General features: G+C 38.3%; 1 protein-coding gene across 2 annotated transcripts; it reads left to right on the top strand.

The window, feature by feature from the left end:
- Positions 1 to 22,098: 22,098 nt before the first annotated feature.
- On the top strand, positions 22,099 to 23,823 carry LOC110799498 (transcription elongation factor 1 homolog). Of its 2 annotated transcripts, none has more exons than XM_022004765.2 (5): positions 22,099 to 22,244; positions 22,667 to 22,795; positions 22,985 to 23,055; positions 23,474 to 23,495; positions 23,618 to 23,823. In XM_022004765.2, exons 2-5 carry the CDS (start codon positions 22,683 to 22,685, stop codon positions 23,736 to 23,738), a joined length of 327 nt encoding a protein of 108 aa, XP_021860457.1. In that variant the 5' UTR covers positions 22,099 to 22,244; positions 22,667 to 22,682; the 3' UTR covers positions 23,739 to 23,823. The 2 variants fall into 2 exon arrangements, with proteins under 2 accessions (XP_021860457.1, XP_056683344.1); XM_056827366.1 differs by having other exon boundaries at positions 22,099 to 22,239.
- Positions 23,824 to 25,602: the final 1,779 nt, after the last annotated feature.

The following is a 25,602-nucleotide window of genomic DNA, read 5'->3' on the forward strand; positions in this document are numbered from 1 at the left end:
GCCCTGCCTTGTGTCGTGGGCTGTGTGCAATGGGCGAATGGGCGAGGGCGAGAGCAAGGCACGAGCAGTCGCGTGTGGGCAGCAAGCGAGCTGCGCCACAGCGCGCACTGCCTCGCGCAAGCGTGCGGAGCCTCGCGCGCAGCGAGCGCAAGCTCGCGTGCCACGAGTGCTACGCCCAGCAACGATCGCTCGCGCGCAGCGAGCGCTATTGTGCGTGCGACAAGCGCTGCGCCCAGCGATGGCGTGCAGCGTGCTTGTTGCGACGTGCGACAAGCGCTGCGCCCAGCGATGGCGTGCAGCGTGCTTGTTGTGCGTGCGACAAGCGCTGCGCCCAGCGATGGCAAGCAGCGTGCTTGTTGCGACGTGCGACGAGCGCTGCGCCCAGCGATGGGCTGCGGCAGCATGCTTGTTGCGTCGAGCGCTGGCGCGCGCGGCGAGCACCAGCTCGCGTGATGCCTTGCGATGGTGAGCAGCAGCGATGCGACGCAGCGCAGCGCATGGGCTGCGCGCACATGGCCATCGATGGCTGTGTGCGTGTGGCCCATGGGCGTGCGTTGCGTGGGATTGTTGCGTTGCGATTAGATCGTTTTGAAATTTTAATTTGAAATTTTCAGTTTACGTAATTTTAATTAATTTTAAAATTAATAATTTAAATTATTTTCTTGGATTTTAATTTTGAATATTGTAATTATAATAAATTTTATTTATTCTAATTATTTTACTAAAATTAAAATCATGAATTAATTTAAATACGACTGAAATTAAATTAAACTTTTTGGATTCAATTATAAATTTATATGAGCTTTAAATTTTAATTAAATTTGTGTGTTTCCGGTTAGACTAGAAATACATTTTTATGTTTAAAATTAGTAAAGCATATGAATTTATTGGTTTAAGTGGGAGCCCTTTTTAGTCATAAACTCTTGATTAGGTCTACAAATCCTTAAGGTTAAAACAACTTGATTAGAATTAATAAGGACTGAATAATTGGTAGATTATTGGTGCCCTTGATTAATTGCTGCAAATGTTTACGTGATGCATAATGTGTTTTACTAACCAGCTATGTGGGCCATTCATGTTAATGAATGGGTGAATGGTATATATTGTGTATGTACTGTTTTGCAGGTTATGAAGTGACTAGTATGGCCCAAATAGGATAGAAAATATGGTCTGCGTACCATTAATTTGAATGTAATTGGTCTAAAGTACCAAAGTTGTTTTTCAATTCAAATATGGTCTGCGTACCATCAAATAGTTGTAATTAGTTTTAATTATAGCTTATCCTATTTGAAGAAAATGGTGCCTCCCACGGAGATTTTCAAGACGGACTTTGAAGTTAAAGCTTCAAGATGAAGTCGGGCCATACTAGATCACATTTATCTTATGCATATTTTAAGTTATTTATTGCTTTTAAATATGTCTTAAAATGCATGAGATTAAAAGCTTGATTATGTTGCATGATTAAGGATTTTAGTTCACTAGCTTAAAATCTAACCAACATAGTAAGAGCCTTAAGTTCCAAACTTAAAAATTGAGTTAAAAGGTGCCATGCCAAAATATACACTTGCTTGGATATCCTTTACATCAATCTAGTAATAGTTTTCGCTCAGCGAGGTGTTACTTATTGGTCCTAAAGGGGCAAGGTACACAAATAATTGTGAGTACATGTTAGTTTTGGTGAAACTCAACGATATAAGTAAGGAGTCCTTTTATGTCATGGAAAAATCGATAGGTTTACCTAATAAGTTCTTAGACGTACCTATCAACGAAGAATAGTTTCTAGACTATTAGCAAAAGGCTTTTGCTTACCTAAGATGTTTTAGGATTAAGTCGACAAACTGTGCTTAGTTCTTCAATGATTTTTGGATCTTGGAATCATTTTATTCACACCTGCCGGAACACATAACTTGAATGAAATGCTTAATGAACATTGAATTATGCATGTATGCTAGAATTTAATTTTATTAAGAGAAACTGTGAATGGTTATTTATTTGTTTATTCTTTTCAATTGTAGTTTTAAATATGGAAAACAACAATTCATTCAACATTCGATCAATTCTCGAAAAGGAGAAGTTGAACGGGAAGAACTTCCTTGACTTGCAAAGGAACTTGCAAATAGTTCTTATGCAGGAAGAAAAGGAGTATGTCCTAGAAGAGGCGATGCCCGAAGTCGCAGGCGACGGGGTCACTCAGGCAGCCCTCAATCGTTAGATTGATGCCAACAAGGATGTGAAATGTCTAATGCTCGCCACCATGAGTGCAGATCTGCAGAAAACGTTCATCAACTCAGATGCTTTCACAATCATCGGTGAGTTGAAGAACATGTTCCAAGATCTGGCTCGAGTCGAAAGATTCGAGACTCATAGGCAAATTCTTGAGACCAAGCTTAAGAAAGACGAGCCAGTAAGTCCACATGTTCTCAAAATGATTGGACTCATTGAGAATATGAGTCGGCTGGATCAGCAATTTTCTCAGGAAATGGCTATAGACACCATCCTCCATTCTCTTCATAGCGGGTATGATCAGTTCAAACTGAACTACAGTATGAATAGTCTGGACAAAACGCTCACTGAGCTTCACGGTATGCTGAAGACCACTGAAAAGACGCTCAAAAGTGATAAGCAGGATGTGCTTATGGTGCGTGGGGGCAAGTTCAAGAAATCTGGAAAGAAGAGGAATGCTAAGAAAGGTGGCAACAAGGCCAGCCCAACTAAGCAAACTGGCGCCAAATCTGTAAAGAGGAAGGTCAGTCAACCCACTTCTGAATCCGAATGCTTCTACTGCAAGAAGAAGGGGCATTGGAAGAGAGATTGCTTGAAGCTAAAGGAAGATCAGAAGAACGGAACAGTCGTTCCATCTTCAGGTATTTTCGTTATAGACTGTATACTTGCTAATTCAACTTCTTGGGTATTAGATACAGGTTGTGGCTCACACTTATGTTCCAATCCACAGGGACTAAGAAGAAGTAGAAAGTTAAGCAAGGGTGAAGTCGACCTACGAGTGGGAAATGGAGCACGGATTGCTGCATTAGCTGTAGGAACTTATTATTTGTCGTTGCCCTCCGGGCTAGTTTTGGAACTGGAAGAGTGTTTCCATGTTCCAAGTCTTACTAAAAACATCATTTCAGTTTCTTGCTTAGATGCTAAGGGATTTTCCTTTTTAATAAAAGACAATAGTTGTTCGTTTTATTTTAAAGAGATGTTTTATGGATCTGCTAGATTAGTCAATGGACTTTATTTATTAGATCACGACAAACAAGTATATAACATAAATACCAAAAAGGCCAAAAAGGATGATTCAGATCTCACCTATCTGTGGCATTGTCGATTAGGCCATATAAACTTGAAACGCTTAGAAAGACTTCAAAAGGAAGGAATTCTAGAACCATTTGACTTAGAGGATTATGGTAAATGCGAATCATGTTTACTTGGCAAAATGACAAAGAAACCTTTCTCTAAAGTTGGAGAAAGAGCAAATGAACTATTGGGTTTAATCCATACAGATGTATGTGGACCAATGAGTACAAATGCTAGAGGTGGTTTCAGCTACTTTATCACTTTCGCTGATGACTTCAGTAGATATGGTTATGTCTACCTAATGAAGCATAAGTCTGAATCCTTTGACAAATTCAAGGAATTTCAGAGTGAAGTAGAGAATCAATTAGGCAAGAAGATTAAGGCACTGCGGTCTGACAGAGGCGGTGAATATCTGAGCTATGAATTTGATGACCATCTGAAAGAATGTGGAATTCTATCAGGATTGACTCCTCCTGGAACACCACAATGGAACGGTGTGTCGGAACGGAGGAACAGAACCTTGCTAGACATGGTCAGGTCAATGATGGGTCAGGCCGAACTTCCATTAGAATTTTGGGGACATGCACTAAATACAGCTGCACTCACTATAAATAGAGCTCCGTCTAAAGCTGTCGAAAAGACTCCATATGAATTATGGTTTGGAAAGACTCCAAATGTGTCTTTTCTTAAGATTTGGGGATGTGAAGTATACGTCAAACGATTAATTTCAGACAAACTTCATCCAAAATCTGACAAATGTATCCTTGTGGGCTATCCAAAGGAAACAAAGGGGTATTACTTCTACAATACATCTGAGAACAAGGTGTTTGTTGCTCGAGATGGTGTCTTTTTGGAGAAAGATCACATTTCCAAAATGACAAGTGGGAGAAAAGTAGACCTCGAAGAAATTCGAGTCGAACAACAAACTCTAGAGAATGCTCAAGATGACATTCAGGATGAAACTCAGAGATCTTTAGAAGAATCTGGTGAGAATCATGGTCAATCTAGAAATGTTACCTCTTTAGAAGAATCTGGTGAGAATCATGGTCAATCTAGAAATGTTACCCCGCGTAGATCGCAAAGATATAGATCTCAACCGGAAAGGTACTTAGGTATTTTGACGAACGAGAGCTATGACGTTCTATTACTTGAAAGTGATGAACCTGCGACTTACAAACAAGCTATGACGAGTCCTAGCTCCAAGCAATGGCAAGAAGCCATGCAATCTGAATTAGACTCCATGTCTGAAAACCAAGTATGGGATTTGGTCGATTTGCCAGATGGCTACCAAGACATTGGAAGCAAATGGGTTTTCAAACTGAAAAAGGACAAGGATGGGAAACTTGAAGTTTTCAAAGCTAGATTGGTTGCAAAAGGTTACAGGCAAGTCCACGGTGTGGATTACGATGAAACCTTTTCACCAGTTGCAATGCTAAAGTCTATTCGGATAATGTTAGCAATCGCTGCATATTACGATTACGAAATATGGCAGATGGATGTCAAAACTGCTTTCTTAAACGGTGTTTTAACAGAAACTGTGTTTATGACACAGCCTGAAGGTTTTGAGGATCCAAAGAATGCTAAAAAGGTATGCAAGCTAAAGAAGTCAATCTACGGATTGAAGCAGGCATCCAGGAGCTGGAATATACGTTTTGATGAAGCAGTCAGTGACTTTGGTTTCATCAAGAACGCAGACGAATCTTGTGTATACAAGAAGGTCAGTGGGAGAAAAATTTCTTTCCTAGTATTATATGTCGACGACATATTACTTATCGGAAATGACATTCCTATGTTGAACTCTGTCAAGATTTGGCTTGGGAAATGTTTTTCGATGAAAGATCTAGGAGAAGCACAGTACATATTGGGCATCAAGATTTACAGAGATAGATCTAAAAGGATGATTGGACTTAGTCAAAGCACTTATATCAATAAAGTGCTTGATAGGTTCAAGATGGCAGACTCCAAGCGAGGCTACCTACCCATGTCTCATGGAATAACTCTAAGCAAGACTCAGTGCCCAAAAACACTTGATGAGCGTAGACGAATGAATGGGATTCCATATGCATCATTGATTGGTTCAATAATGTATGCTATGATATGTACACGCCCGGATGTTGCGTACGCACTCAGTGCTACGAGCAGATACCAGTCAGACCCAGGAGAGGCACATTGGACTGCTGCCAAGAATATTCTGAAGTACTTGAAAAGGCACAAAGATGACTTCCTGGTCTATGGTGGAGATGATGAATTAATTGTTAAAGGCTATACAGACGCAAGTTTCCAAACCGACAAAGATGATTTCAGATCACAGTCTGGGTTTGTCTTCTGCCTCAACGGAGGTGCAGTAAGCTGGAAAAGTGCTAAGCAAAGCACCATTGCGGATTCTACAACTGAAGCGGAGTACATTGCTGCACATGAAGCAGCAAAGGAAGCTATATGGCTAAGGAAGTTCATAGGTGAACTTGGTGTAGTCCCCTCCATTAAAGGACCAATAGCCCTGTATTGTGATAATAACGGAGCTATTGCACAGGCAAAGGAGCCTAGACACCACCAGAGAGTCAAGCATGTACTTCGTAGATTTCACCTTCTACGAGAGTTCGTTGAAAGAAAAGAAGTCGAGATAAACAAGATTGGAACTGATGACAACATATCAGATCCATTGACTAAACCTCTGCCGCAGGCGAAGCACAACTCGCACACTACAGCTATGGGAATCAAGCATATTGGAGAATGGCTTTGATATCCCTGTTTAATGTTTTAAAGTTTTAGAGTTTAAATCTTTGTAAAACATTATTGGTTAATCATTCACAATAAATGAAAAGAATTCATTTTTCCATTTAATTTGTGGTTTATTAAATGATGAGTCCCTTCAAATTTGACGATATATTCAAGATAGACTGTCAGGACCAGTCCTGTGACTAAGAAATGTCTATCAAGTGAACTTGAATGTCAAAGGTTGAAAATGGTCCCTAGTCGGAGTTTTCTATAAAATTGGACGCATAGCAAACGTTAGACGATTAGAATGCAAGATGACTAGTAGTTCTGTTTCTTGAACTATGTGGACATGGCAATGTCATAATCATTTGCATAGATACTTACTTTGGGAAGACTAGTATCGGACAAGACCTATGAAACTTTACTGTAAGAGATGAAAATCTGTCATAAGTAAATTTCATTAAAATTATTAGACACTAAATCCTCAATACCTGAGTGATTTGAGATTACTTGTTTGAGAACTGGTTGCTTTGACGTTGACCAATCGTCGCACCGTAAAAGGAGGCTATAAAGGCAACGCTCAGGTAATCACCTATCAAACGAAGTCTAATCTCAAGATCGCAAGATTGGGATTGTCCTCCCATAAATCGGGATGAGATGCTTAAAAGTTGTACAAGGCCACTCGGAGAGCTAGAAACTGTGAAATGCATGGCCGTGCTCGGATGAATCATAGGATATGATTATCTGTTTATTTGATCAGTTGAACTCTGAAACCGAGGAACACCTCTGGACATAATAAGGATGACAACTCTTACCTTATGTTCAAGAGCAAGCATCGAGCGACAAAGGAATTAGGAAATGCACACTTGTCCCTAAGGACAAGTGGGAGACTGAAGGAAATAATGCCCTTGGTCCAAGTATGCATTCTATGTTAAGTCTAATAAGTGCGGTTCAGTATTAATTAACAAGTTAATAATTCAGTGAGATCAAGTGAGCTGAATGCCTAGCTAGAGGCCGCTTCAGTTCAAGTGGAATTAATGATATTAATCCACAGCTTACTCTTGACTGAACCCGTAGGGTCACACAAATAGTACGTAAACGGATCAAGTATTTAATGGCATTAAATACTCCATCTATGGATATTCGGAATCGACAGATCTCGGTTTCAGTGGGAGCTAAGATCGTCAAAGGCAAGCAAATGAATACTCCGGAAACGATGATATTGCCGGAAACGGAAATATGGATCGTATCGGAAATATAAATATTATCCAAGTCGTAGATGTTGCCGGAAACGGAAACATGGTACGTATTGGAAAATATTATCGGAAATGGAAATATTGCCGGAATCGGAAATATTGCCGGAAACGGAAATATTGTCAGAATCGGAAATATTATCGGAATCAGAAAATAATTCTGGAAACGGAAATATTAAATATTTGTTCGAAACGGAAATTAATTCCGGAATCGGAAATATTAAATATTGTTCGTATCGGAAATGAATTCCGGAATCGGGAAATTAATCGGAAGCGTATCGTACGAATTAGCATCGGACGAGGCCTGCCAGACGAAGGCCCAGCACGAAGCCGGGCCATCGCCCAGCAAGCCAGCGCGCCACAAACGCACCAGCCAAGGCTGCGCCAGGCCCACCGCAAGGCAGGCCCAGCGCGCGCCAAGGCTGCGGCAGCGTGTGGGCTTGTGGCAGTGGGCTGCGAGCTCGCGGGCTGCGCGCGCGCGCATGGCGCCCCTCGTGGGCTGCTGTGCGTGCGTGTGTGTTTGTGTGCTATACGAATCCTAAAGCAATCAGGTTTCGACATATGATTAAATTCCAAAACCTAAAAGGATGAATTAATTAAATAAGAATTCTATTAGGATTCTAGTTTAATTAATTCGTATCCTAATAGGATTACGATTCCCTTTCCATATCTCTATAAATAAAGGCCTAGGGTCATTATTTTGCATAGAGTATTCAAGTATTCAAAGTAATTTTTGAGAGAAAAAATTCAGTCATACAATTGCCTATACTAACCGAAAATTCTAAGTACCTTAAGGGCGATCCTAGTTGGTCAAGCTTAAGGCGGATCCGGACGTGCTGTGGACTATCTACGGAGGGACGACACTTGGAGTCCTAAAGACTTGTTCTTGTACGGTTCGGGCGCAGCTAGGGAAGGCACGCAACAAAGTGTATGCATCTAAACTATGCTAAATGATTATGTGTAAATAATATATTTTCCTGGCTTTATGGTTTTTCCGCATGATTTATGAATTGTCATATGTATCATAACCTAACAGTGTGGTCGGTCAAGGCCCCTTGGTCTTGGCCGGTTAGGTTAATTATATTTTTCCCACACACTGACAACACATCAGTTTTCCAACCCTAAACCTAATTCTAAATATTACGTTCTTCAGTTTTCTCTCTGTGAAAACTGTTCATCCCAAAAAGCAAAAACCTTGTACTTTGTCTAAGCTACAATAATCAAGGCGGATCTGAACATGTCGGTGAACCAAGTAGAGGAACGACAAGTGGAGTTCTTTGTTCGTGTTCCTTGACAGATTACTTGGGAAAACACGCTTCGAATGTAAGTTTACTTAATCTGTGCTTTATACATGTTTCCTGGCTTTGGGGATTATTCTGCACATGCTATGTATGTTTAACTGTATTCCCCTACAGAAATACCTGGAAAAATGCAAATTCACGAACAAATTACACTATTAGGAAGAAAAATAATGACTTAAAATTTCTTAAACAAATCATATTACATTGTAATTGTTCGTTAACTTAATGAACGTTCCATTCGGGAACGGAAACAAATAGTTTTACTCTCATACCTCAGGACACTTGCAAGTTGAGAGCCGCTTGATCCTCGAAAAGCTTGAGTAAGGATTTGAATTGATTGATACTGCAATTTGGATCTTCCAAAATGGTTAGGGTTCTTCAGTGTAAGGGATTAAAAATTGTTAATTCTCAGAGTTTGAATTTCTAGGGTTTCGATGGTGACTGGGGAAGAAGACGGGGAGGTTTGGGAGTTGCCGAATCACCATGGAGGGGAGAGGAGAGGCGAGAGAAAAGGCGATGTAGTTGAGAGGAGACGGAGGGTCTGCGGTCAAAGTGAATTTTAGGGTTTGGAGCGCAAGGCTTGGGGTTAGATTAGGGATGAGGGTATTGTCGTCTATTATTAGGGGGACACGAAAAACGTATTTACTTATTTACCCTCAGATGTTCCTTTATATAATAGAGATAATCAATTTTTAAATTAATTTAATTTAATTTTATAAAACAACTTTTTTTTTAAATAACACTACTACAAATCTCGCCTTTTAGCGACGCTTTTTAAGCTGTTTTTCGTCGCAGAAAGGCGTCGAGAAATTAGCCCTCGTCGCTTTGCAGACGCGTCGAGAAAATTAAAGTCGAGAATATTGTCGACACTGTTATGCGTCGAGAATGGTGACGCTTTTTGGCGACCACCTCTTTCCTTCAACGTCGAGAATCTCGACGCTTTAAAGCGTCAAGATATTTACTTTAGCGTCGTGTATACCTATTTTCCCGCCTCATCCCACAATTACCTATTGCATTTCTCGACGCCAAAAAGCGTCCAGATTTTTTTGCGGGTGCCATAAATCTAAATGAACCCTCTATCACGACATCAATAAGCGCTTGGATTTATTTGTATAAAGCTTTTTTTTCCACATATACAACCAACATCAAACTATTATACAAAATTAAAATTCAATAATGATAACTAACTAATAACCAAAGAAGGTCGAAATGTTGAATTCTATTCATTATTAATGACATAAAGTACAAAATAAGGCTTGATAGAGTCTTACAAGGATTTTTTAGTAACAACAAGTTACAACACCATTATAATATTGTATACTATCAAGGCATACTTCCTCCAAAAAAATTTACATTAGAAGCATTGAGAAATTAAAATTAATTAAAGCTTCTCTTGTTTTCAAGAAGTGATGCAGTTTCTCATTATTTGCGTATTTGGGCCTACTTGAATAATCTCTATACCAGAACTTCTCTGTATTATGGAGCCATATGCAGCTGGGATAGACGAGACTTGAATCACATGGTCATTCATCTTTAACACAAATCTCATAACTTCACCCTGCAAGTAATTAATTAATTTTCAACAGCCATAATAAATTATATTAAATTTTCAAGGAATTGGCCAATAGGAGGCCCAACAACGTTCAAAAGCATTTCAGTACCTTCTGAACATTTTGAGCAGTTTTTGCATAACACTCATAAATATCAATCCATGTCCCTTGGGAAACTATTCACCTTCCACGGTCACAATTATACCTATAAGCATGATTGTCATGTTTGCATTAGTGTGTTGCCTTGCATCCTCCAGCCACCTTACAAGGTGATTAAAAATCTCCCTCCTACACAAACAACAAGGTTTCATATACTTGGTAGATGGTATTATAAGCCATATTTGTCTGCCAAATTAAGAATTTTAGAAGAAAAAGAAAGGGACCAATTCCTTTTTTGTAATACAAAAGCCCACAATGGCCACATGATCTCCATAATTTACAGATTAACGAGCCCCGGCTTTACAAAACCCCACCAAATTTTTCATACATGCCGCTGATATCTCTTTACTGTTTTATACTAATTTCAAACAATTGCTCTGTCAAAAAAATTGTACACAAAGTATTCAGAATACATGTTCACACCAGGAATCCTTTTAAATTTTCTAGTATTATCCTTCAAAAAGTGGAGATTCTACTCAGGAAGAGCCAGGCAAACAAGAAAAAGCCCAATTTTGAGTACTCAATACTCTCTACAAGAAGTAAACGTCAATATAGGCACAAGTATCTGTACAGACACTGATGAAGTTACCCATACTTTACTAACAAACATAGATTCAGCTTTTATAATAACAAATTTAATACCTTAAACGCAGTTCCCGCTCTGACGCCACGACGCCACTCATCCGGAGTCTCTTTTCTACCTTCCAACCAGTGGGTAACCGAATTTCATTTTCTTTCACATGCTAAATATAGGACACCAGTCAATTAGTCAAAAAAATACAGTCCAAAAGTTTTGCACACATGAAATTGACGGTCATCAAACTCACATGTGTTTCTATCTCTCCTGATCTCTTCTCAGCAAGCTCAGCAATGTGTCGAAGCACCTCAGGTTTTGAATATAATTTTTTACGAGTTTTAGAATTGATGTAGACCTATAAATCAGGCAACAACATTAAAATCTGAGCAAGTGTAGTAGATCAACATTTACAGATACAAAGAAATGATTCGTCTCCATCTTCAAACTATTAATACTCCATCATACATAATATTATAGTAACAGTAACATATTATACCATAAAATCAACCAAGCAAAGCTATTGTGTCCTTACAAACAGCGAGAAAATATGAAACCAAGAGGCAATATTAGTGATAGGGTGGCAATGATTTCCATACTTAAGAACTACAGAATGGATTTGAGGAAATATACATTTGTCTCAATTGGAGCTTTGTTATCTCGTCTTTCAGACTATCAATCTCCTTCAAATCTTCTCCCTGCAAATAAAAAAAGAGACCCTTAGAAAAAGAGCATAGTTCGATAAGTGAGGCGTGTTATACAAAGTAATCAAAGAACTGTCTAGTAGGCCATAATCAACAGAATTCATACCTAACATTAACCAGATACTTAAAAAAAGGATCTAAATTATACAATTATGTAACAGGGAGACATTTTTGTAATCATCAATCAAGTATGAAAATCTAAAAACAGAATTTGAGTTTAGACCCTTGTACCTCAATCACGAGCGTTGTTTTTCCAGTTGTGACATCAGAAGTTTCCTGAGCATTCTTGTACCTCGGAAGAGTTCTTTCATGCTGCGCGTAATTAATTAAAACACTTAAGCACATAGTGAATCAAAGAACATTAAGAATTAGTTTATTATATCAAAGGAACAACACATTCGGCATCAGTGATGTTGCTGTGAATTTTCCGGAGAGCTACAAATAATTTGTTACAAATTAACTGATAGAATAAATGCTAAATATGCTAATATACATATATTCTATCATTAACGTTGGACCTCCCGTCAAAAAAAAAACCTTGGACCTAAAAGCATAACTAGCTACATACATAAGCTATCAAGTACCAACGCGCAACTCATATATAATTATATAAACCACTCTTCTTTCTCATGACCCAAATAGGACTTCAATGCTAACAACTAAAATGTATTGAGATCATTGAAAACAATTCGCCCCTTCTCTTTTCATCAAACAAACTAAAGCACAAACACATGCACAAACGAAACAAATGCACCATTACGCTGCCAAACAACCCATGGGAAATTAACTTGCAATACAGGGAAATTATCTCAATAATCCAAACACTACAAATTAATACAATTCTATTTAATTTAATTTACAAAATACAAAAACATAAACAAGATTGAACAATATAAATTGATTAATTGAAAAAAGAAGAGTTAAGAGGACAATACCATGAGAATGTGAAGATGATGACAAACTCCGGGACCGACAATAGAGACCAGCGACACTAACAGTACCGGAGGGAGGCGGCAGCGACCACCGGAAACAGTAGTGCAGCACGAGCAGCAGCTAGAAGGAAAATAGGGAACAAGACTAATTAGTGTCGTTGGAATTGAAATGCAAATTCTTTGTTTCAATTTTGGCATTTGCAAATTGCAATCATATCAAACCATTATAAACAAATAATAATAAACAGCAAATTAATCAAAGCATTCACTTTCACATTTCAATATTATCTATTCAATGAAATTAAACCAAAATCAAACAATATCCCTCTTGTAAAAGCAATCAATTACAACAAAATTGCTCAAACATGAAACTCGAACAAAATAAAATTTCTTTCTAATTGTTTCAAACAAAAGTAATTGCAAAATCGGGATAAGAGCGAGAGAGAAAAATTACCAACTCTAGCAGATCTTCAGGATTGGAGGGATGAATAGCTTATCAAATTGTCTGAAATCCTATTGCTGAAACCGATAAAATATGTAAGAAATTTGAACTAATTTTCAAGCAATTCGATCAAATCAACAACAACTCAAACTAAATCGAATTTCGATAACAGTTAACCTAATACTGCATATTGAAACAAATTCGCCAATTTAGAAGTAAAAATAAAACATATTAATGTTTAATTGAAGAACAAATTTGCCACATACTATACGAATCAAAGTATGAATCACGAAATTCGAGCCAGAAAAACGATAAACATCCACCAATTGTAGAATAATTGCCTTCGACCTAATTAATTTTAGGGAAAAAATAAGAGATTCATACCGTCAAAGAGATTTTAGAACACATCAATTTCTAGGGTTCTAAAAAATTTGCAGAGAAAAACTACTTTTTTGAATCTGGAGTCAGAAGAGAATGGAAAATCAAGTTTGATCAGAATCAAATCGCTTAAAAAGGAAGATGAAGGATTAAAAGAAACTGGGGAGGAGAAGATAGCATCCCTCATTATCTGTACAGGGGAGTGCAAATACTGCAATTCATTAATTTCGCCCCCTTTTTTAGTATTATTAAAGGGCGCCCAACTAATTTCGCCCTCCAAATGATGCGGAATACCAAAGAAGGCAATAAAATAAGGTCGCCCTATTTGTTCCTATCAACAAAGACAATAAATTTCGCCCTGTTTGATTCATTTTATCGGGACGATTTTACTATTGCCTTCCTTTTTACAAAAAAATTGCCCTCTTTGCTTCTGATTCTTGTAGTGTATAAGCTGAACCTAGTTGGGTCCTAATCAGTAGGCGTAGGGTATATAATAATCCTTCAGTTCCACCTCCCCTTACCCAAAAAGTTGAATACTACCCAAACATTATATTGTTGGTTAATGTCATAAACAAGATACAAACATACAAGTATCGTGTAACTTAAGCTTATACTTCGTATTAAAATGGATATGAAACTAGATAAGCAGCAACCTGTTCTTGGCATATGGCATAACTCCTTGTGTCAAACAGATCATACCTAGCTAGCACTTAACGACAGGGACATGAATAAGAAACAATTAAGCAGCAACCTTAATCCATAGACACAAGTACTAGTATTAGTAGTAGTATTAGTATTAGTATTAGATGTAAATTTCTTCCCCTTTCAGCTAGCTGCTCTTGAAATTTACAACAACAACTTACTATATGTAAGTGGCCATATTCATTCCCCTGTATCCCTGTAAGGCTGTAACCCATTACCCATGTGCTTTAGCAGATAACATTATTTACTTATATCATACCTTAAAACTGACAAACAAGGCCTTCCTACCAACAATATATTAAGGGGGCGTGAATACCAAACTCCACTAGCCGTGACCAATTCCTCAATTGTTTTATATCATTGACCTTTTGCAGACAAACTGAATTAACAACCATACTTGTTTTACACCAATCAGAATCGTTGTTAATTCAGATTTCAAGTTTTCCTTGTTAACTCAAGACAATAGGATTCTTTGGATATTCTTCAAACTCCAAAAACTACATGCAGAGGTGGTGACAAAGAAGCAATTAATGGAGAGGTGTAGATCTTATGACAATTCACAAAACTAAAAAGACGAGGACTTCTAATTCTTAAATACTGAAACCCAAACGTAATAACTGAATTTCTTGTGTGCACCTTGAGTTTAACAGGATGTGATCTCAAGCAAAGTATCTTCTTAAAGTACTCCAATTCTCAAATTATCTACCACGTTCTTTCAGCTTATATATTTTTTTTTGACAACCCGTTCAGCTTATATTGAGATGCCCTTATAATCACAAAATTAGATTATCCAGCAATAAATATTATATACCCAAAAAAAATTATAACTCCAATTCTCAAATTATCTTATCACTACTGAATTCGAAATATAGAGTAACAATTGAAGGATTACGAAAAATGCAGTTTCAGCATTTGTAATCAATGAAACTATAAAAAAAAAAGGATCAGACATCAAATACCATATTCTTTCACATGGAAAAATAAATCACCCATGAATTTTATTTGATTCCCAAATATCAAAACCCTATATTCCATCAAAACTTAAATTCGATTCAATTTTTAACCCCCTATATTTGATTCAATTTGTAACCCCCTATATTCGATTCAATTTTTACCCAGAAAGTCAATTTAAACCAAGATTTAATCACCAACAAAACCCAGAAAAAACAATTTAATGGGTTCCAAATTGAAATTGAAATTAGTTGTTGTTTCGGGGTTGAAACGATAGTAGGAGCGTCCTTGGTATCTTGAGTTCCGGTCTCGTGCGTTGCCTGCAAGATGAACTCCGGGCCAAGGGGGGGATCCCCGAGGCGGAGCCTCCGACGCTCAAGTCAGTACAATTGATGTATAAAATGAGGTGTTTAGGGGAGAGAGAGTAGGGTGGCTTCTCTAGGGTTAGAGAATGATCCCTTTTACCTTGCCCTTTGAGGGGTATATATAGTGCCTTGTTGGGCCTTTGAGGCCTTGTAAGTGATATTGGGCTTGAGTGAGTTTTATTGGCTTTTGGGTTAAAATGGTGAGCCCATTTCACACCCCAACAAATGCCCCCCAGACCCAATTCTATTTGAAAAATGGGTTGGGTTTTGATTTTGATCACGGAATTTTTACCTTTGGCTCGGTTTTTACCTTCGGCTCGGTTTGTAACATCGATTCGAGTTGTAATCTTGGAGCGATTTTTAACCTTGCTCTTCAAATTCGGAGATCTGTTTAAGAGCGTGCTTCTAAAATCGGCTCGGATTGTAACATCGGTTCGAGTTGTAATCTCGGAGCGGTTTTTTACCTCGGCTCGGACTGTAACATCGATTCGAGTTGTAATCTCGGAGCGATTTTTAACCTCGCTCTTCAAATCCGGAGATCTGTTTAAGAACGTGCTTCTAAAATCGGCTCGGATTATAACATCGGTTCGAGTTGTAATATCGGCTCGGATTTTACCTTCGGTTTTTTACCTTCGGATTTTTACCTTCGGCTCGGTTTTATCCTTCGGATTTTTACCTTCGGCTCGGTTTTATCCTTCGGATTTTTACCTTCGGATTTTACCTTCGGCTTGGACTGTAACATCGATTCGAGTTGTAATCTCGGAGCGATTTTTAACCTCGCTCTTCAAATCCGGAGATCTGTTTAAGAACGTGCTTCTAAAATCGGCTCGGATTGTAACATCGGTTCGAGTTGTAATCTCGGAGCGGTTTTTTACCTCGGCTCGGACTGTAACATCGATTCGAGTTGTAATCTCGGAGCGATTTTTAACCTCGCTCTTCAAATCCGGAGATCTGTTTAAGAACGTGCTTCTAAAATCAGCTCGGATTGTAACATCGGTTCGAGTTGTAATCTCGGAGCGGTTTTTTACCTCGGCTCGGACTGTAACATCGATTCGAGTTGTAATCTCGGAGCGATTTTTAACCTCGCTCTTCAAATCCGGAGATCTGTTTAAGAACGTGCTTCTAAAATCGGCTCGGATTGTAACATCGGTTCGAGTTTTAATCTCGGCTCGGATTTTACCTTCGGTTTTTTACCTTCGGTTTTTTACCTTCGGATTTTTACCTTCGGCTCGGTTTTATCCTTCGGATTTTTACCTTCGGCTCGGTTTTATCCTTCGGATTTTTACCTTCGGATTTTACCTTCGGCTCGGACTGTAACATCGATTCGAGTTGTAATCTCGGAGCGATTTTTAACCTCGCTCTTCAAATTAGGAGATCTGTTTAAGAACGTGCTTCTAAAATCGGCTCGGATTGTAACATCGGTTCGAGTTGTAATCTCGGAGCGATTTTTAGCCTCGCTCTTCAAATCCGAAGATCTGTTTAAGAACGTGCTTCTAAATCGGCTCGGATTTTACCTTCGGATTTTTACCTTCGGCTCGGTTTTATCCTTCGGATTTTTACCTTCGGCTCGGTTTTATCCTTCGGATTTTTACCTTCGGATTTTACCTTCGGCTCGGACTGTAACATCGATTCGAGTTGTAATCTCGGAGCGATTTTTAACCTCGCTCTTCAAATCCGGAGATCTGTTTAAGAACGTGCTTCTAAAATCGGCTCAGATTGTAACATCGGTTCGAGTTGTGATCTCGGAGCGGTTTTTTACCTCGTCTCGGACTGTAACATCGATTCGAGTTGTAATCTCGGAGCGATTTTTAACCTCGCTCTTCAAATCCGGAGATCTGTTTAAGAACGTGCTTCTAAAATCGGCTCGGATTGTAACATCGGTTCGAGTTGTAATCTCGGAGCGGTTTTTACCTCGGCTCGGACTGTAACATCGATTCGAGTTATAATCTCGGAGCGATTTTTAACCTCGCTCTTCAAATCCGGAGATCTGTTTAAGAACGTGCTTCTAAAATCGGCTCGGATTGTAACATCGGTTCGAGTTGTAATCTCGGCTCGGATTTTACCTTCGGTTTTTTACCTTCGGATTTTTACCATCGGCTCGGTTTTATCCTTCGGATTTTTACCTTCGGCTCGGTTTTATCCTTCGGATTTTTACCTTCGGATTTTACCTTCGGCTCGGAGTGTAACATCGGTTCGAGTTGTAATCTCGGAGCGATTTTTAACCTCGCTCTTCAAATCCGGAGATCTGTTTAAGAACGAGCTTTTAAAATCGGCTCGGATTGTAACATCGGTTCGAGTTGTAATCTCGGAGCGATTTTTAACCTCGCTCTTCAAATCCGGAGATCTGTTTAAGAACGTGCTTCTAAAATCGGCTCGGATTGTAACATCGGTTCTAGTTGTAATCTCGGAGCGGTTTTTTAGTCTTCTTTCAAATCCGTAGACTTGTTCGGAGACTTGCTACACAATTTTGATCTTCAATATTTGATGTATTTATGTTTGTCAAACATGAATTTATAATTCGTTTTGAACATGATTAACAATTTGAGGTGTATGCTCTTGCAAAATGACTTATTGCTAGACAATGTCTGTCAAATTAAGTCTCCAAGAATATTTTGCACTTTACCAAATTAATCAAGTCAAGTAAATTATATGCTGACAAAATATAAAGCACAAAGCTTAAATAAATAGATGACTTAGCTTTGTAGTCGGATGAATTCAAGCAAATGACATCCACTTATATAGCATCCACTTGGGTAAATGTGTAGATGAATCATGCATGAGCTAGCACCGATTTAATATAGTCGGCAAATATTGACCGAATTTGACATTGTCGGCAAAAGAGATTTGGCTTGCTGCTTGGATCCTTTGACTTTTACTTTCATTTATTTGTGACTAATTATGTCACCAAATAACCCAAAAGTAAGAAATTATTATTTGTGATGTCAGAGGTATATATAACCACAGGATCCTCTTGATAGCCACCTCCTTTTTGTGATAAATCACAAACCATTACCACCACTCATTTTGATATCACAAACCATTGCCATCGCTCATGCTTGATATCGCAACACTCATTGAAGATAGAAATATCTTGGTGAATAGATATGAATCGCTTTTCAGAGAAATGAACTTAGGAACGATAAATACCGTTCCTCATTATTTCAGGCAGATTTCGGTGATTGTCTTCGGACGGTCAACTTCGGGGTGCTGAAACTCATGCTTTAACACCCAATTTATTATGCTTTGTTGATGCTGGATTTATATTTCCTTCATTATCAACCAAGGCTAGGCTACTGTCCGGCATTGCTCGGGAGCTTTGGGACTGCCCGGGAACTTCGGTCCTAAGCTCGGCTTGGAGTTTCGGCACTGCTGCTCGGCACTGCTCGAGAGCTTCGGCCTTGCTCTGGAGCTTCGGCATTGCTCGGGAGCTGAATTTTCACCTTCAATTGGTCATTGAAGCATTTTATCAAACACTTGATGGGCAGCAACTGAACTTTTGTAATCATGTCACTCCTTTGTAAGCTAGTAGCTGCTTTGCTAATGAGCTCGGCCTCGGGAGCTTAAACTTCGGGAGACGAGCTATGGCTTGATACCACATTCAACTCTGATGTTGGAGATAACCCTGCTTTTGGCAACTCTGCTTTCGGCTCCGATGTTGGTGACATGAATTACTCTGAGCACTGAACTTGGCTCGGAGCTTCGGCACTGAGCTCGGTTGGGAGCTGGTGTGCTCGGCACTTCCCTCCGGCATTGAGTTTGGCAGCAAACTCGATTATGGGATTTGGGACTTTGCCTTGATTTTGAGTTTCTCGATTGCAGTAATGATCATTTCCTCATTTGTGAGATGAGTTTATTTTCAATATTGTCGACAAATATTGAGTTAGCTTGCTGCTCGGTCATCCTTAGCAAATGAGCTTTGGAACTGTCTGAACTGAGTTTTGGTGCTGCGCTAGGGAGCTGCTGACCTCGGCAGTAACTTTCAGGTACTGAGTTTAGCCTCGGGGACGAGGGCTCGGACCGTGGCTCCACCTTCGGACGAGTTAACCTCGGCGGGTCAACTTCGGATCTCTGAGTACTTGCCTCGTGTGAGTTAACCTCGGAAGCGAAGCTATGCTCGGCATTGACTTCGGTACTGAGTTTGGACCTCGGGAAGCTCTTCGGGAGGTCACCTCGGGGTACCTTTGGCTAGTCTTTGAGGTATTTTTCAATATTTTTCAATGTTGGGGTGTTTTGCCAAACACCTTGTGGGCGTCAACTAAAGTTGTAGTCATGAAGTTTCTCTTGTAGTAGCTTTCACGACCAAGTTGATTATTATGAACTCAACCATGAGGTCTGCCAAACAACAGTGTATCAATGACAAACAACATAGATATACCAGTTTTCTATCAAACTAAATTAGTCTTGATAAAAGAAAGCATGATGATTTCATAAATATCACATTAATTTATAGAGAGACTTAGCTTTGAGCTTGCAACTGGGCTATGGAAATGAAGTTGTAACTCATAGTTGTGAAGTGTTTCACTTCTTCGTATGTGGATTAACATATTGGATGTATTATGGTTACCCTCGGCACTGCTTTTCGGCAACGAACTCGGCACTGAGCTTCTGATTTCCTCCAATCATTTATTGGCCTTTGAGTTGATCAAGCAAATGATGCTTGTTGTGCGTACTACTCGCCCATTGGGCCACAAAATGCAGCAACAATTTAACATTCACTATTTGCGAGTCAACTATTACAATTTACAGGCAAGAGCATTAATTTGCGGCTTTGGCCGATCTTGAAACTTCAGCTCCTTTTGAGATGTAGTACCCGAAATGGTAGATCTTGGCCAAACATATTGCGTTTTTCAACCCGTTTATGTAAACACCAAATAAGTTTACCATCACACTACCCATTTTGATAACGTGAGTTTGTTGGCCAGCAACGGTTTGTGGTCGGCTATTTTGAATTTCCGGCCATTTTTTGTGGTAGAACACGTTAGTATGAAAATGTGGATTTTCATGGGTTATTGCTCTCGATCCCCACAGACGGCGCCAAATTGTTTCGGGGTTGAAACGATAGTAGGAGCGTCCTTGGTATCTTGAGTTCCGGTCTCGTGCGGTGCCTGCAAGATGAACTCCGGGCCAAGGGGGGGGTCCCCGAGGCGGAGCCTCCGACGCTCAAGTCAGTACAATTGATGTATAAAATGAGGTGTTTAGGGGAGAGAGAGTAGGGTGGCTTCTCTAGGGTTAGAGAATGACCCCTTTTACCTTGCCCTTTGAGGGGTATATATAGTGCCTTGTTGGGCCTTTGAGGCCTTGTAAGTGATATTGGGCTTGAGTGAGTTTTATTGGCTTTTGGGTTAAAATGGTGAGCCCATTTTAACACCCCAACAGTTGTGAACTGACCTGACCATCATGAAACTGTGATCTAAGACTGGAATAGACCGCTCGGTCATGGGAGAATCGGGAATCTTTGAAAGCTTGCTGAACTATGAAAACCATCAAATAGATTTTCTCGTATATGAATCATGATAATAGTGACAAACTAAATTAAGAAAATTTCAAGGAGATGAAAAGAAAGAGGAAAATTGATTGTAAGGACTTACAAATGTAGATCTCGAACTTTCAAAGTGATAGAGAAAGAGGAGAGAAGTATTAGTTTAGGGTTGAGAAGAACGAGGACTGTGAGTGGAGGCGGTTCTCAGTTCTCACACAAAAAAAACACGCGGGCTTCTAAATATGACCACGTGCTGGGCATGTGTCTATTTAGTTGTATCTCGACGCTAATAGTAGACGGGAAATAGGAAGGAGCATAAAACCGTCGACAAAACACGCAAATCATAATTTGATACTGACAGTACACCTTCAGCGTCGAGGACTTGGGGTCGAGAAATGATGTGTTTTGTAGTAGTGTAATTCAATTTAATTGTGAAAGTGTGAATGTTATTTTAGTCTTTTACTTGGTGGACACCAAAAGTGGTATTACAAAAATAACCCTCCCCTCTTGGCTTATATAATAAAGATTTGTTTTTTTGAAAGGAAAATTAATTCATTAATAAAGATTCACATCTACAAAAGAAATACAAATCTAACAAATACATGACAAATTGAATCAAATAAATGTTTCCTTCACCAAAACTACGGTCGTTGAATAGATCTAGTCAACAGCAAATTTAAAATAATGTTCAACCATCTTAAATTTGAATCCTTAAATTATCTCTTTCGTAAGTTATGAAAATTTCTAATCCCTAAATTTTCTCTCCCTTAAATTTGTAATTTTTTTCTCTCCCTTAAATTTATAATCCTTTTATTATCTCCTTAAATCTTTGGGAGTATGATTTTTATTTGCTATCAGCTATCAAATCCCCTTTTGTAACCGCCTTCTCCCTTATAGTAACTTTAACCCTCTACTTACAGAGTCACAATCTCCCAGACAGTCTAATTCCCGATTTTTATCGCGGTTTCTTGCCACCGCCATAGCCTTTTCACCAGTTTTATAAAATTTATAGATCGCTAAGCAGGAGATCGAATGCACAAAAGACACTCAATAAAACCTAATGTTATTTCAGGTTACGATATAATAATGCAATTTGTTTTTCTAATATTCGCACGCATCACACGTTCATATAATATAAGACTAGTACGTAGTATAACATAGATAAAGTACACGAATGAAGTTTTTCCTTTTTGTTAGATACAAAATAATATTTGTAACCTGTCATCCTTTGCGGTACTTATTGGCTTCCTAATGCAATCAGGAGTTGAGTTTGGGGCCAATGGCCTCTAAAACGTACAATAATGTACCAAGCCTATAGATTATAGAAGTTTCCAAAAGTCTGGAGTATAAACCGCCTTGCAACAATCTATATAGTTACGTGTTTTTCATACTCTTTCCATACGTAATTGAGCCACCACACCAGACACCAGACACCAGGTAAGGTTAGTTATTCTCTTGATCTCCCTCCCTCCCTCTGTTTAATTAGTTTTCTCCTTCAATTCGACGACGATAGCGATCTGAGTTGCAGCACTATTAAAGATTTATGCTTTGGTATTGATCTGTATGTATAGTTTAGGGTTTAGTAGTCGTACGTTCATGCTTTTGATTTGATCATCTTCATTCTCCGTTAAGCTATTCTTGTTTCTAGGCTTTAGGGTTTTTGTTTTCTTCAAGTGCTTGACTTAATTGTCACGCAAGTCTTTTGACCGATCGTACGTGATATACACTAGTGTTTTTTTTTTGTTAATTTTGATCAAATTTTGTGTCATTGGTAGTACTAACAGTTATCTTAAACTTGGATTAATTACGATGAAATTATGTTCTTGATAACAATAATATGATAGGTGAATTGTTATATATGTAGTTGTTCGATCAATTTAATGGGAAAGCGTAAGTCGAGGTCAAAGCCAGCACCAAAAAAGATAATGGACAAACTTGATACTTGTTTTACTTGCCCTTTCTGCAACAATACTAGTGGTGTTGAATGTTTCATGTAAGTGTACGTTTTTATTCAATGTCTTTCAACAACATAGTACAAGTGGTGTACCTTGTAAATTGTAATTAAGTTTTAAATTTGCAGTTTCACAATTTTGTTAATAGGTTTTGTAACGTAGTCTTGATATTGTTGTTAACTAATGTTAATTTTGCATGCATGCATGGTTTCTTAATTTGAACTTTGCAGTAATATGAAGAACTTGGTAGGTGAAGCTTCCTGTCGCATTTGCTCGGAAAAGTATAGCACTGTTGCTACAGGTGCATACTTTGTATTCCTAGAGTTAATTAATTAGTTATGGAGTAATTATTATTTTAAGATGTCCAAAAAAGTTGTAGCGCGTTTTTTATTAGAAAATATATATACTTCCTCTGTTCCGAAATATTGCACCATTTGGTTACTATTCACACTATTACTTTGACCATTTTTTATGATTCACATGTGAGAAAATTGTAGTCACGTGAGGTCATGATAGATTCGTATCGATATATATTTTCTAAATATTAATTTTTTATGATTTTACTTACACACAATTTAAGATGTTAAGAGGTTAAGAGTCAAAGTAATATGTTAAGAGGGGTAAAAATCAACTATGATACGATATTTAAGAAATGGAGGAAGTATTATGAGGTGTAAAGATACTAATTTGTTTGTTTTTTATTTTGTTTTGTTTTACAGCTTTAACAGAGCCTATAGACATGTAAGTAATTAGAATGCATAATTCAATTCGATCCTTATAATAAGTTTATAAGTTTAATTAGCCTTTTTATGTAACTAGCTTGATTGTTTTTTTAATATGGTGTTGGTACGTTGTATGTGCAGTTACAGCGAATGGATTGATGAATGTGCACGCGTCAATGGCGTTGAGGATGAAGAAGCTGAGAAGAATGTGCATTCGTCACGTACTCGTCGCCGGATTGACGGAGTTATCTCAACCTTTTAGGAATATCAATCCATTGAATTAATTGAACCATCTTTATTTAATCTATAATAATTCTCGTACATGTAAATATTACATTTATTATTCATTTCTCATCTACAATCTTAATTTGTCAACATAGATCTATTACTATATACTAAAAGAGACACCAGGAATAACACGTGTTAATTCCTAGCGCGATTTTTTCCCGCCAAAACCACTTCCCCAAAAAAAAGTATATGTTTGATTTTATATATATTCTCTATTTTTTTTTATAAACTGTTCATGTATGGAAACAAAATTTAATTTATAAATTAAGGCAATAATAGATACGACGTAATAATAGTTATTCTAAATTGGTAATATTTTAGTCAAATCGCTATATTAATAATGGAAAATATATCAATCAATATTTTGGTAAAATTACCATATTAGCATTTTAAATATGCATATTAGATGAATAAATTTAAACGAGTATGTAAAAAATGTTATAACTATGCAGTAGTTTGGGAGATATTTAGTTAAATATTTTGTTAAAAATATGATCAAAATCCGTGCGTGCACGGGATCTAATCTAGTTACTATTCTAATTGGGTCCGAACATAAGTCTTCTATTACTATATACTAAAAGAGACACCAGGAATGACACGTGTCAATTTCTGGTGCGATTTTTTCCCGCCAAAACCACTTTCCCAAAAAAAGTATATGTTTGATTTTATATATATTCTCTATTTTTTTTTATAAACTATTCATGTATGGAAACAAAATTTAGTTTATAAATTAAGGCAATAATAGGTACGACGTAATAATAGTTATTCTAAATTGGTAATATTTTAGTCAAATCGCTATATTAATAATGGAAAATATATCACTCAATATTTTGGTAAAATTACCATATTAGCATTTTAAATATGCATATTAGATGAATAAATTTAAACGAGTATGTAAAAAATGTTATTACTATGCAGTAGTTTGGGAGATATTTAGTTAAATATTTTGTTAAAAATATGATCAAAATCCGTGCGTGCACGGGATCTAATCTAGTTACTATTCTAATTGGGTCCGAACATAAGTCTTCTGTTTCTTAATACTTACGTAGTACGTAATAACGTTTAACACTATTTATGTACTTATTTTGATCGTATTTTCTTGTCTAATACTTACTGCGTTTCATAAATATTGCACAAAGGTTGAATTTTAATTTCTTAATACCTTAGTTTGACACGTATGAGAATGACATCACGACTTGGCAAGCAAAAGTAAATTGTTTAAATCCCACAATAACTCTTCATATTCGTAATTGATTTTGAATACTATTACACTTACCAAAAAATACTAATATTTGTATTTACTCACGGAGTCACGTCTCTTCTTTCCCCGCTCTAAAGATGGCTGTGGGCCGGGCCGGCTCGAAACCTGACCCGACCCGACACGAAAAACGCCCGGCCCGGCACGAGCACGAAAACAGCACGGCTCGGCACGGGCACGAAGTCATGGCCGTGGGACGGGCCTAGGCCTTAATTTTTTGGAAAAAGCACGACAAGGCACGACACGGCTCGACCCGACATGACAAAGCACGTTAAATTTAGTCAAATTAGCCTTAGGCACGACGGGCCGGCCCGGTCCGAAAGCACGTGGGCTTGGCCCGGGCCTGGACCCTGTTTTTAACTTTTCGGCTCGAAACGACACGGCACGAAACAACATGGGTCTGGCTTAGGCCCGGCCCGGTTAGGCAACGGCACGAAGCCCGACACGGCCCGGCCCACAGCCATATTTACCCCGCTCTCCTTGTATGTAACGCCGTTTTGACAAGTCAACTAGTGCTCCTCAAGTCCTCGACCAAACCCGCTATCCTTGTATGTAACGCTGTTTTGACAAGTCAACTAGT

This window comes from Spinacia oleracea, chromosome 4 (assembly GCF_020520425.1).
Source record: "Spinacia oleracea cultivar Varoflay chromosome 4, BTI_SOV_V1, whole genome shotgun sequence".
Taxonomy (NCBI): Eukaryota; Viridiplantae; Streptophyta; class Magnoliopsida; order Caryophyllales; family Amaranthaceae; genus Spinacia; species Spinacia oleracea.